The following is a 12,039-nucleotide window of genomic DNA, read 5'->3' as shown; positions in this document are numbered from 1 at the left end:
TGATATTTCAGCCTGTTTTGGTGGGATATAGTTTTGGCCTGGCTGGTGACATCACCAGGCAGTAAATTAGTTAATAGACCAATAAGAAAGAGAGTTCCAAACCTCTCTGCCAATAACAGCTAGTATTCTGTTTTTTCCACCCCAGTCAAACCACTCCCAGACTGTCATAGCAAAATTCTTGCTTGAGAAATTGCTCTATGCTAAGAAGCTATTTTTTTATTTCTTTTTTAAATTGAAAACAATCACAGTAAGGTACTTAATTGTTACCCAGAAATTATTTGATATTGAGATAAAAATGGCTGCATTGGACCTTTAATCGAGATTGGCAATACATTTCACGTTGAAATTACAGGTATATCACACAATTAAAAATATGGACACATTCGCCATCTCCCCGTCTATATTCAGCACCATGGTGCTGTCCATTGTGCAAAGCGCAATGGATGTATTATTAAGTCTATTCTTATTAACCAACCCCATACAGGCTTCACAGCAGCGGAAATTATGCTTGACACTGGCTAATTGTCTAAACTAGTTCCTTCCTAACCCCGTGAACCGGAACGAACAATGGCAGCAGTGGTTCAATCTCAGCATACGAGCTGTCCATGCTCAAGAACCTCAAGAGCGGGGGTCTCCTCCGTTGCGTGGACCCGCGACGCTGAGCAACAACACCGACTAGGCTAGCTAACGTTACTCACCTGTCAGGCTGTCGTAGCACTCGATCTCCGTGATCTCCACGGTTCTCCGCTGCTCCTCCGTAAGCTTGACCGCGGCTTGGCTCAGGAGGTTGACCTCGGAGCCCGTACTTCCATCCACTAAATGTACCCCTTTCAGCTGCAGCAGAGCCCGGTGGTACTTCCCTATCGCTTCCCGGAATTTCTTCTCCTTGTAGCAGCGGTGGCCCTCCACCTTGAAGTCAATGGCTTTCTGTATGTTTGCCTCCATCTCCATCTGTGCGGAGCCGGCACGAGACCCTCCAACGCCGACGTCTCCCGCCGCCGCCGCAAGGCTCCGGCCCCCCGCCTCTGGGTAGCTCTTCAGGCTCTTTATGGAGTGCTGCTTGGCTTCCATCTCTCTCAGTGGGCGCGACTGGACCGGGCCATGCTGTTCCGACGCGAAGGTCTATTTTCTCGGAGTGGACTGGAGCAGCGTGCTGTGCATAAAGAATGCGCCAGACTGGTAGGCAACAACAATAAAGATGAGAGCGAGAGAATATAGTGAGAGGGCTGTCTAAAAACCTAGCACGCACCGCGCAAATAGGCTATAAGCTATCAAAACAGCTTACACAAATTCAGACTACCGTAAATTGTATATTATATAAAAATAACAAATAATTGGCTTGGATTCCTGAATTACAAGCCCTCTTCTTCTATCTATTTTTGACCATCGCGCGAGAGGATGCCTTTGATTGTGTGTCTGCGCTCGAGCCCCCCGCACGCAGTTTCAGCACCACAGCCAGCGGACTCAGGCTCGCGCGCGATGCATTGTGGGAAAAGGAGGAGTCGTGCGGAGTTCAGTCCGATCTTGCACTTCAAAGCTGTAAACAATCTTCGCTTGGATTTATATTATCAATCAAGCGTCACAGTGGATTTGTGGAAAGAAACGGAAAATAAAAGCACACCAACATTTATAACCAGGAGTTGAAATTACTGTATGAATATGCCGGGGGTAGAGGCTAAATCTCTTCTACAAATCTGTCGTTTTAAAACCTGTAATCAGCAATATGATTGTAGCAGGCCTATGCCCTCTTCTATGATCCAAATGGCAAGACTTGTCAATTGCGCAAATTAAATCAATGAACTCAAGACTATTCCATATACACTATACATACAAAAGTATGTGGACACCCCTTCAAATTAGTGGATTCGGCTATTTCAGCCACACACACAGCCATGCAGTGGCGACCTGTCATTCAGGGCAGGTTTTGCATGTTATTTTGGCATTAATACGTGTCACATATCAGTTTGCAAACAATCAAAAAATAAAAACAAAAATCATTGAGTTAATAAAGCTGCATACAAACATGGTCTCAGCAGGTAGCCTGGCCGGTATTAACCGAAAGATTGCTGGATCGGATCCCCGAGCTGACAAGCTAAAAATCTGTCCTTCTGCCCCTGAGCAAGGCAGTTAACCCACTGTTGCCGGGGATGTCGATTAAGGCAGCCCTCCACACCTCTCTGATTCACAGGGCTTGGGTTAAATGCGGAAGGCACATTTCAGTTGAATGCATTCAGTTGTACAACTGACTAGGTATCTCACTTTATTTTTTGTTTTCTTTAGGAAGGCAGCTCCAAAATGCAGGTGATTCAGCCTAGCTCAGTGCTTTCTGTGGTGGTGGAGCAGCCTGCGGAAAATACGGAGTGTAGGGGTTGGTGATGTTCTCTAGATGCGCCGTGATTGGCTCAGTCTTCTGTCACTCATGGGGACACTACCTCACCGCAAAATCTACTGGTAGAGCTAGAAAATTCAAGCCCCCTGGGTGCTGCCATAGACTTACATTAGAAGTGCCCATCCAAGAAGGCTCAAGGTCATTGGCCACAGATAAAATGATGTCAAATCCCGTTATATCTACCATAGCTTTGATTGGACTGATCATGTCAACACCATACTTTTAAGATCTTAGCTTGAAAGCCAGACAAGCAGTCATCATCAAGAATCAAGTCGACAATCTACTAGCGAATCCTTTTCAATCCTTGTCATATGAAGAGAAATTATCGATAAAACGTGTTGGTGCTCATCGGCCATTGGACATAAACTTTACACAAGTTGGAAATCGCAAATTCAACAATGAGTGCTGAGGAGCGACTGCAGCCTCTGGTTTGATCCCAGGCTGTGTCACAGCCGGCCGTGACCGGGAGACCGGATGGGACAGCGCACAATTGGCACAACGTCGTCCAGGTTAGGGGAGGGTTTGGCCGGCCGGGATTTCCTTGTCTCATCGTGCTCTATATAAATATAATACATTTATTTCGTGATATCCAATTGGTAAAGTTTGAATACATTGGCCATGCTGTCAACCCAGCATGACTTCTGCCGCGTTCAAAACAACTGGAAACTCGGAACTGGGAAATCTCAGACATCAGTGAGTTCAAGACTGTGAACTCTGAAAATAATTTTGAACGGTCATCCAACTCGGAATTCCAAATCGGGAACTCGTGCCTCTTTCTAGAGCCCACAAGAAGGACCGCCGCGCCACCCTTCTGTTCAAGTGAGCACAGCACAACAAGCTGAGTCCAAAAATGTATTGTATGCTGCTGCATAAATGATGTAATATGCCAGGGAGATATGTATACTGTCGCCAAGAAAGTAATACTAAGTGTATGCTGTGTAGTAAGCTGTTAGTAGCCCATGTGCCTCACCCTAATAATTTGGTCCCTTACCCCCCTCATAACTTAGCCTACTGTTCTGACTTGGTGGTGCACATGTAGCCTATAGCCTGTTTTAGAGAAATGTCATCATCGAATATTGTAAGAGCTTTCATTGTCTGCTTATACAGTGTGGGAAAAAAGTATTTGATCCCCTGCTGATTTTGTACGTTTGCCCACTGACAAAGAAATGATCAGTCTATAATTTTAATGGAAGGTTTATTTGAACAGTGAGAGACAGAATAACAACAAAAAAATCCACAAGAACGCATGTCAAAAATGTTATAAGTATTTGACCCCCTCTCAATCAGAAAGATTTCTGGCTCCCAGGTGTCTTTTATACAGGTAACGAGCTGAGATTAGGAGCACACTCTTAAAGGGAGTGCTCCTAATCTCAGCTTGTTACCTGTATAAAAGACACCTGTCCACAGAAGCAATCAATCAATCAATCAGATTCCAAACTCTCCACCTTGGCCAAGACCAAAGAGCTCTCCAAGGATGTCAGGGACAAGATTGTAGACCTACACAAGGCTGGAATGGGCTACAAGACCATCGCCAAGCAGCTTGGTGAGAAGGTGACAACAGTTGGTGCGATTATTCGCAAATGGAAGAAACACAAAATAACTGTCAATCTCCCTCGGCCTGGGGCTCCATGCAAGATCTCACCTCGTGGAGTTGCAATGATCATGAGAACGGTGAGGAATCAGCCCAGAACTACACGGGAGGATCTTGTCAATGATCTCAAGGCAGCTGGGACCATAGTCACCAAGAAAACAATTGTTAACACACTACACCGTGAAGGACTGAAATCCTGCAGTGCCCACAAGGTCCCCCTGCTCAAGAGAGCACATATACAGGGCCGTCTGAAGTTTGCCAATGAACATCTGAATGATTCAGAGGAGAACTGGGTGAAAGTGTTGTGGTCAAATGAGACCAAAATGGAGCTCTTTGGCATCAACTCAACTCGCCGCGTTTGGAGGAGGAAGAATGCTGCCTATGACCCTAAGAACACCATCCCCACCATCAAACATGGAGGTGAAAACATTATGCTTCCTGAGATGTGTGCAAACCTGGTGGCCAACTACAAGAAATGTCTGACCTCTGTGATTGCCAACAAGGGTTTTGCCACCAAGTACTAAGTCATGTTTTGCAGAGGGGTCAAATACTTATTTCCCTCATTAAAATACAAATAAATTTGTAACATTTTTGACATGCGTTTCTTTCTGGATTTTTTTGTTGTTATTCTGTCTCTCACTGTTCAAATAAACCTACCATTAAAATTATAGACTGATCATGTCTTTGTCAGTGGGCAAACGTACAAAATCAGCAGGGGATCAAATACTTAATTCCCTCACTATACAGTGGGGGAAAAAGGTATTTAGTCAGCCACCAATTGTGCAAGTTCTCCCACTTAAAAAGATGAGAGAGGCCTGTAATTTTCATCATAGGTACACGTCAACTATGACGGACAAATTGAGGGAAAAAAATCCAGAAAATCACATTGTAGGATTTTTTATGAATTTATTTGCAAATTATGGTGGAAAATAAGTATTTGGTCACCTACAAACAAGCAAGATTTCTGGCTCTCACAGACCTGTAACTTCTTCTTTAAGAGGCTCCTCTGTCCTCCACTCGTTACCTGTATTATTGGCACCTGTTTGAACTTGTTATCAGTATAAAAGACACCTGTCCACAACCTCAAACAGTCACACTCCAAACTCCACTATGGCCAAGACCAAAGAGCTGTCAAAGGACACCAGAAACAAAATTGTAGACCTGCACCAGGCTGGGAAGACTGAATCTGCAATAGGTAAGCAGCTTGGTTTGAAGAAATCAACTGTGGGAGCAATTATTAGGAAATGGAAGACATACAAGACCACTGATAATCTCCCTCGATCTGGGGCTCCACGCAAGATCTCACCCCGTGGGGTCAAAATGATCACAAGAACGGTGAGCAAAAATCCCAGAACCACACAGGGGGACCTAGTGAATGACCTGCAGAGAGCTGGGACCAAAGTAACAAAGCCTACCATCAGTAACACACTACGCCGCCAGGGACTCAAATCCTGCAGTGCCAGACGTGTCCCCCTGCTTAAGCCAGTACATGTCCAGGCCGGTCTGAAGTTTGCTAGAGTGCATTTGGATGATCCAGAAGAGGATTGGGAGAATGTCATATGGTCAGATGATACCAAAATAGAACTTTTTGGTAAAAACTCAACTCGTCGTGTTTGGAGGACAAAGAATGCTGAGTTGCATCCAAAGAACACCATACCTACTGTGAAGCATGGGGGGTGGAAACATCATGCTTTGGGGCTGTTTTTCTGCAAAGGGACCAGGACGACTGATCTGTGTAAAGGAAAGAATGAATGGGGCCATGTATCGTGAGATTTTGAGTGAAAACCTCCTTCCATCAGCAAGGGCATTGAAGATGAAACGTGGCTGGGTCTTTCAGCATGACAATGATCCCAAACACACCGCCCGGGCAACGAAGGAGTGGCTTCGTAAGAAGCATTTCAAGGTCCTGGAGTGGCCTAGCCAGTCTCCAGATCTCAACCCCATAGAAAATCTTTGGAGGGAGTTGAAAGTCCATGTTGCCCAGCGACAGCCCCCAAAACATCACTGCTCTAGAGGAGATCTGCATGGAGGAATGGGCCAAAATACCAGCAACAGTGTGTGAAAACCTTGTGAAGACTTACAGAAAACGTTTGACCTGTGTCATTGCCAACAAAGGGTATATAACAAAGTATTGAGAAACTTTTGTTATTGACCAAATACTTATTTTCCACCATAATTTGCAAATAAATTCATTAAAAATCATACAATGTGATTTTCTGGAAAACAAATGCTCATTTTGTCTGTCATAGTTGACGTGTACCTATGATGAAAATTACAGGCCTCTCTCATCTTTTTAAGTGGGAGAACTTGCACAATTGGTGGCTGACTAAATACTTTTTTTCCCCACTGTATGCCCCCTTTATTTATCCTACAGTTCTGACTTGGTGTACAGGGAGAATACTGTAAGAATGGCCCATGTTCTGAATTCTGTCGCTGTACATTTCAAAGGTGCTTAACAAATAGTTATATTGACTACATATGTCCTAGCTTGGATTGCCTCTTATTCGCTAGTCATTCCCTTATGCCATAGTTTGTACATCTCAATTGTCAGTAGAAACCACATTTGTTTAAGCAAGTCAGCCATATCAGCTATGTTTTTAAAAAAGGCAGTAAATGAGGCTGAATGAACTGTTTAGCTGCCAGTCAAGGCTCCGCTGATAGCCAGGTGTAGCAGTGGTAAGGATTCACTCCATGGTGCTGAAAAGAAATCTCTGCTGTTGGGACAGCTTTATGTAGGCCCTAACAGTTTGGGCACTGTTTGTCACTGTTATAGTGCAATGAATGTATTGTTTAGTGTTGAGGCTTTGCTGGCATGAATAAAACATTATTACATTTTTTTGCCCCACCAAGATTTACATGCTTAAATTGCCACTGCAGCCATGCAATCTCCATAGACACACATTGACAGTAGAATGGCCTTACTGAAGAGCTCAGTGACTTTCAACGTGGCACCTTTCCAACAAGTCAGTTCATCAAATTTCTGCCCTGCTTGAGTTGCCTCGGTCAACTATAAGTGCTGTTATTTTGAAGTGTAAACATCTAGAAGCAACAATGGCTCAGCCACGAAGTGGTAGGCCATACAAGCTCAAAGAACTGGACTGCCGCGTGCTGAAGTGCGTAAAAATCGACTGTCCTCAGTTGCAACACTCACTACCGAGTTCCAGGCTGCCTCTGGAAGAAATGTCAGCACAAGAACTGTTCGTCGGGAGCTTTATGAAATGGGTTTCCATGGCCGAGCAGCCATGCCAAGCTTCGGCTGGAGTGGTGTAAAGCTCGCTGCCATTGGACTCTGGAGCAGTGGAAACGCGTTCACTGGAGTGATGAATCAAGGTTCATCATCTGGCAGTCCGAAGGACGAATCTGGGTTTGGCGGATGCCAGGAGAATGCATAAGGGCAACTGTTACGTTTGGTGGAGGAAGAATAATGTTCTGGGGCTGTTTTTCATGGTTCAGGCCCCTTAGTTCCAGTGAAGGGAAATCTTAATGCTACATCCTACAATTACATTCTAGATGATTCTGTGCTTCCAACTTTGTGACAACAGTTTGGGGAAGGCCCTTTCCTATTTCAGCATGACAATGCCCCCGTGCAAGGTCCATACAGAAATGGTTTGTCGAGATCGGTGTGGAAGAACTTGACTGGCCTGCACAGAGCCCTGACCTCAACCCCATCGAACACCTTTGGGATGAATTGGAACACTGACTGCGAGCCAGGCCTAATCGCCCAACATCAGTGCCCGACCTCACTAATGCTCTTGTGGCTGAACGGGAGCAAGTCCCCGCAGCAATGTCCCATAATCTAGTGGAAAACCTTCCCAGAAGAGTGGAGGCTGTTATAGCAGCAAAGGGGGACCAACTCCATTTTAATGTCCATGATTTTGTAAAGAGATGTCCGACGAGCACGTGTCCACATAATTTTGGTCATGTAGTGTACCTACCTAGGCTAATTCAGTCGCACCATGCCACTCTTCTGTTATTTTTCTCCTGAAGAGTGTGATAGGTAGCAGGATGAGAGCGACCTCAAGAGAAAATTGTGTACATTTCAATGATTTGTGACCAGATTCCATTGGAACCACAAAAATACCAATGTTGTGCCCTTTTGTATAGCCTAGCCTACATTAATTCCACAGGAGACAAACCTACACTGGTATAGAATCCATGGTTGTTGTTGTTCGGCCACACTCCTCTATTATGAATTCCCATGTTCCACTGTTCACATTAATGACCAGCATCACCTGCTGTGGGACTGTGCTGGTTACTAAGCAGCAGTGACCCAGAGGACTTCCCCTCTGGCAAAGCTGCTCTGTCCCCTATGGCCCCGAAAGATCACGGACACGTAATTACACCCAATCACTTCTCCACTGTGAGAGCTGAAGAGGACTCTGGTGCAACAATGGTTTCTGTGCATCACCTAGGTGGATGCTAGCCTGGGTACCAGTTGGTTTGAGTTATCATTCCACTCCTTGTCATGATAACATGACACAGAAAGTTTCAAGTTCCTTGGTGTCCACATCAACAAACTATCATGGTCCAAACACACCAAGACAGTCGTGAAGAGGGCACGACAACACCTTTTCCCCATCAGGAGACTGCTCGGCATCCGGCCATAAGGCGCTACAGAGGGTAGTGCGTACGGCCCAGTACATCACTGGGGCCAAGCTACCTGCCATCCAGGACCTATATACTTTTATTGTTATTTTTTACTTTAGTTTATTTAGTAAATATTTTCTTAACTCTATTTCTTGAATTGCATTGTTGGTGAAGGGCTTGTAAGTAAGCATTTCACGGTAAGGTCTACACCCGGCACATGTGACAAATACAAGTAGTGGATTGTTAACTAAACAGGTTCTGGATTACAGGCTAGGTGTGTGCTACACAGTGGTGTAAAGTACTTAAGTAAAAATACTTAAAAGTACTACTTAAGTAGTTTTTTGGGGTATACACTACCGGTCAAAAGTTTTAGAACACCTACTCATTCAAGGGTTTCTCTTTATTTTTTACTATTTTCTAAATTGTAGAATAATAGTGAAGACATCAAAACTATGAAATAAACACATCTGGAATCATGTAGTAACCAAAAAAGTGTTAAACAAATCAAAATATATGTTATATTTGAGATTCTTCAAATAGCCACCCTTTGCCTTGATGACAGCTTTGCACACTCTTGGCATTCTCTCAACCAGCTTCATGAGGTAGTCACCTGGAATGAATTTCAATTAACAGGTGTGCCTTCTTAAAAGTTAATTTGTGGAATTTCTTTCCTTCTTAATGCGTTTGAGCCAATCAGTTGTGTTGTGACAAGGTAGGGGGGGCTGTTCCTCAGAAATTGCAGCCCAAATAAATGCTTCACAGAGTTCAAGTAACAGACATATGTCAACATCAACTGTTCAGAGGAGACTGTATGAATCAGTCCTTCATGGTCAAATTGCTGCAAAGAAACCACTACTAAAGGACACCAATAATAAGAAGAGACCTGCTTGGGCCAAGAAACACGAGCAATGGACATTAGACCAGTGGAAATGTGTCCTTTGGTCTGGAGTCCAAATTTGAGATTTTTGGTTCCAACCGCCGTGTCTTTGTGAGACGTGTTGTGGGTGAACGGATGATCGCCGCATGTGTATTTCCCACTGTAAACCATGGAGGAGGAGGTGTTATGGTGTGGGGGTGCTTTGCTGGTGACACTGTCTGTGATTTATTTAGAATTCAAGGCACACTAAACCAGCATGGCTACCACAGCATTCTGCAGCAATACGCCATCCCATCTGGTTTGGGCTTATTTGTTTTTCAACCGGACAATGACCCAACACACCTCCAGGCTGTGTAAGGGCTATTTTACCAAGAAGGAGAGTGATGGAGTGCTGCATCAGATGACCTGGCCTCCACAATCCCCTGACCTCAACCAAATTGAGATGGTTTGGGATGAGTCGGACCGCAGAGTGAAGGAAAAGCAGCCAACAAGTGCTCAGAATATGTGGGAACTCGTTAAAGACTGTTGAAAATGCATTTCTACTTTTACTTCACTACATTGCTAAAGAAAATAATGTACTTTTTACTCCATACATTTTCTCTGACACCCAAAAGTACTCAAATTCACACACTTATCAAAAGAACATCCCTGGTCATCCCTACTGCCTCTGATCTGGCGGACTCACTAAACACAAATGCTTCGTTTGTAAATGATGCCTGAGTGTTGGAGTGTGCCCCTTGCTATTCGTAAATAAAAAAATTAACAAGAACATTGTGCCGTCTGGTTTGCTTAATATAAGCAATTTCAAATGTTTTATACTTGTACTTGATACTTAAGTACATTTTTGCAATTACATTTACTTTTGATACTTAACTACAGTGGGGAAAAAAAGAATTTAGTCAGCCACCAATTGTGCAAGTTCTCCCACTTAAAAAGATGAGAGAGGCCTGTAATTTTCATCATAGGTACACGTCAACTATGACAGACAAATTGAGAATTTTTTTCTCCAGAAAATCACATTGTAGGATTTTTAATGCATTTATTTGCAAATTATGGTGGAAAATAAGTATTTGGTCACATACAAACAAGCAAGATTTCTGGCTCTCACAGACCTGTAACTACTTCTTTAAGAGGCTCCACTGTCCTCCACTCGTTACCTGTATTAATGGCACCTGTTTGAACTTGTTATCAGTATAAAAGACTCCTGTCCACAACCTCAAACAGTCACACTCCAAACTCCACTATGGCCAAGACCAAAGAGCTGTCAAAGGACACCAGAAACAAAATTGTAGACCTGCACCAGGCTGGGAAGACTGAATCTGCAATAGGTAAGCAGCTTGGTTTGAAGAAATCAACTGTGGGAGCAATTATTAGGAAATGGAAGACATACAAGACCACTGATAATCTCCCTCGATCTAGGGCTCCACGCAAGATCTCACCCCGTGGGGTCAAAATGATCACAAGAATGGTGAGCAAAAATCCCAGAACCACACGGGGGGACCTAGTGAATGACCTGCAGAGAGCTGGGACCAAAGTAACAAAGCCTACCATCAGTAACACACTACGCCGCCAGGGACTCAAATCACCATACCTACTGTGAAGCATGGGGGTGGAAACATCATGCTTTGGGGCTGCTTTTCTGCAAAGGGACCAGGACGACTGATCCGTGTAAAGGAAAGAATGAATGGGGCCATGTATTGTAAGATTTTGAGTGAAAACCTCCTTCCATCAGCAAGGGCATTGAAGATGAAACGTGGCTGGGTCTTTCAGCATGACAATGATCCCAAACACACTGCCCGGGCAACGAAGGAGTGGCTTCGTAAGAAGCATTTCAAGGTCCTGGAGTGGCCTAGCCAGTCTCCAGATCTCAACCGCATAGAAAATACTGCTCTAGAGGAGATCTGCATGGAGGAATGGGCCAAAATACCAGCAACAGTGTGTGAAAACCTTGTGAAGACTTACAGAAAACGTTTGACCTGTGTCATTGCCAACAAAGGGTATATAACAAAGTATTGAGAAACTTTTGTTATTGACCAAATATTTATTTTCCACCATAATTTGCAAATAAATTCATTAAAAATCCTACAATGTGATTTTCTGGAATTTTTTTTCTCATTTTGTCTGTCATAGTTGACGTGTACCTATGATGAAAATTACAGGCCTCTCATCTTTTTAAGTGGGAGAACTTGCACAATTGGTGGCTGACTAAATACTTTTTTTCCCCCACTGTATATTTAAAACAAAATACTTTTAGACTTTTACTCAAGTACTATTTTACAGGGTGACTCACCTTTACTTGAGTCATTTTCTATTAAGTTATCTTTACTATTCCTCAAGTATGACAACTGGGTACCTTTTCCACCACTGGTGCTACAAATCAGAGGTGATAGTAGTGACTTAACCCCTATATGAAGTGAAGGTCTATGAGAATTCTCTCTCTTCCATGTATTATGTCTGTCTGAAACAGTGAGTGGGAGAAGAGTGGACAGGCTGTCACACTCACACCACCCCTCCTCTCCATCTGTCACTGTCAAAGCCTGGTTAGTGGTACCAGCTGTGCTCCTGCCTGTGTTTGTCGATGCAGCTTGTTTCTGT

The 12,039-nt window shown here is 43.8% G+C and overlaps 1 protein-coding gene across 1 annotated transcript in view; it reads right to left on the bottom strand.

Annotated features, from left to right (window-relative positions):
• LOC121560523 (tetratricopeptide repeat protein 9B-like) overlaps positions 1–1,455 on the bottom strand; it is a 48,113-nt gene extending 46,658 nt beyond the window's left edge. Inside the window, exon 1 of the mRNA XM_041873470.2 lies at positions 699–1,455. Within this exon, the coding sequence (XP_041729404.2) occupies positions 699–1,071 (373 nt within the window). The 5' untranslated portion in view covers positions 1,072–1,455. The remainder of the gene's footprint in view (positions 1–698) is intronic.
• Between the last annotated feature and the right edge of the window lie 10,584 nt (positions 1,456–12,039).

The sequence above is a fragment of the Coregonus clupeaformis genome, chromosome 5 (assembly GCF_020615455.1).
Source record: "Coregonus clupeaformis isolate EN_2021a chromosome 5, ASM2061545v1, whole genome shotgun sequence".
NCBI classification, from domain to species: Eukaryota; Metazoa; Chordata; class Actinopteri; order Salmoniformes; family Salmonidae; genus Coregonus; species Coregonus clupeaformis.
Note: the sequence above shows the minus strand (reverse complement) of the source record. Positions and strands in the feature narration are given on the sequence as shown.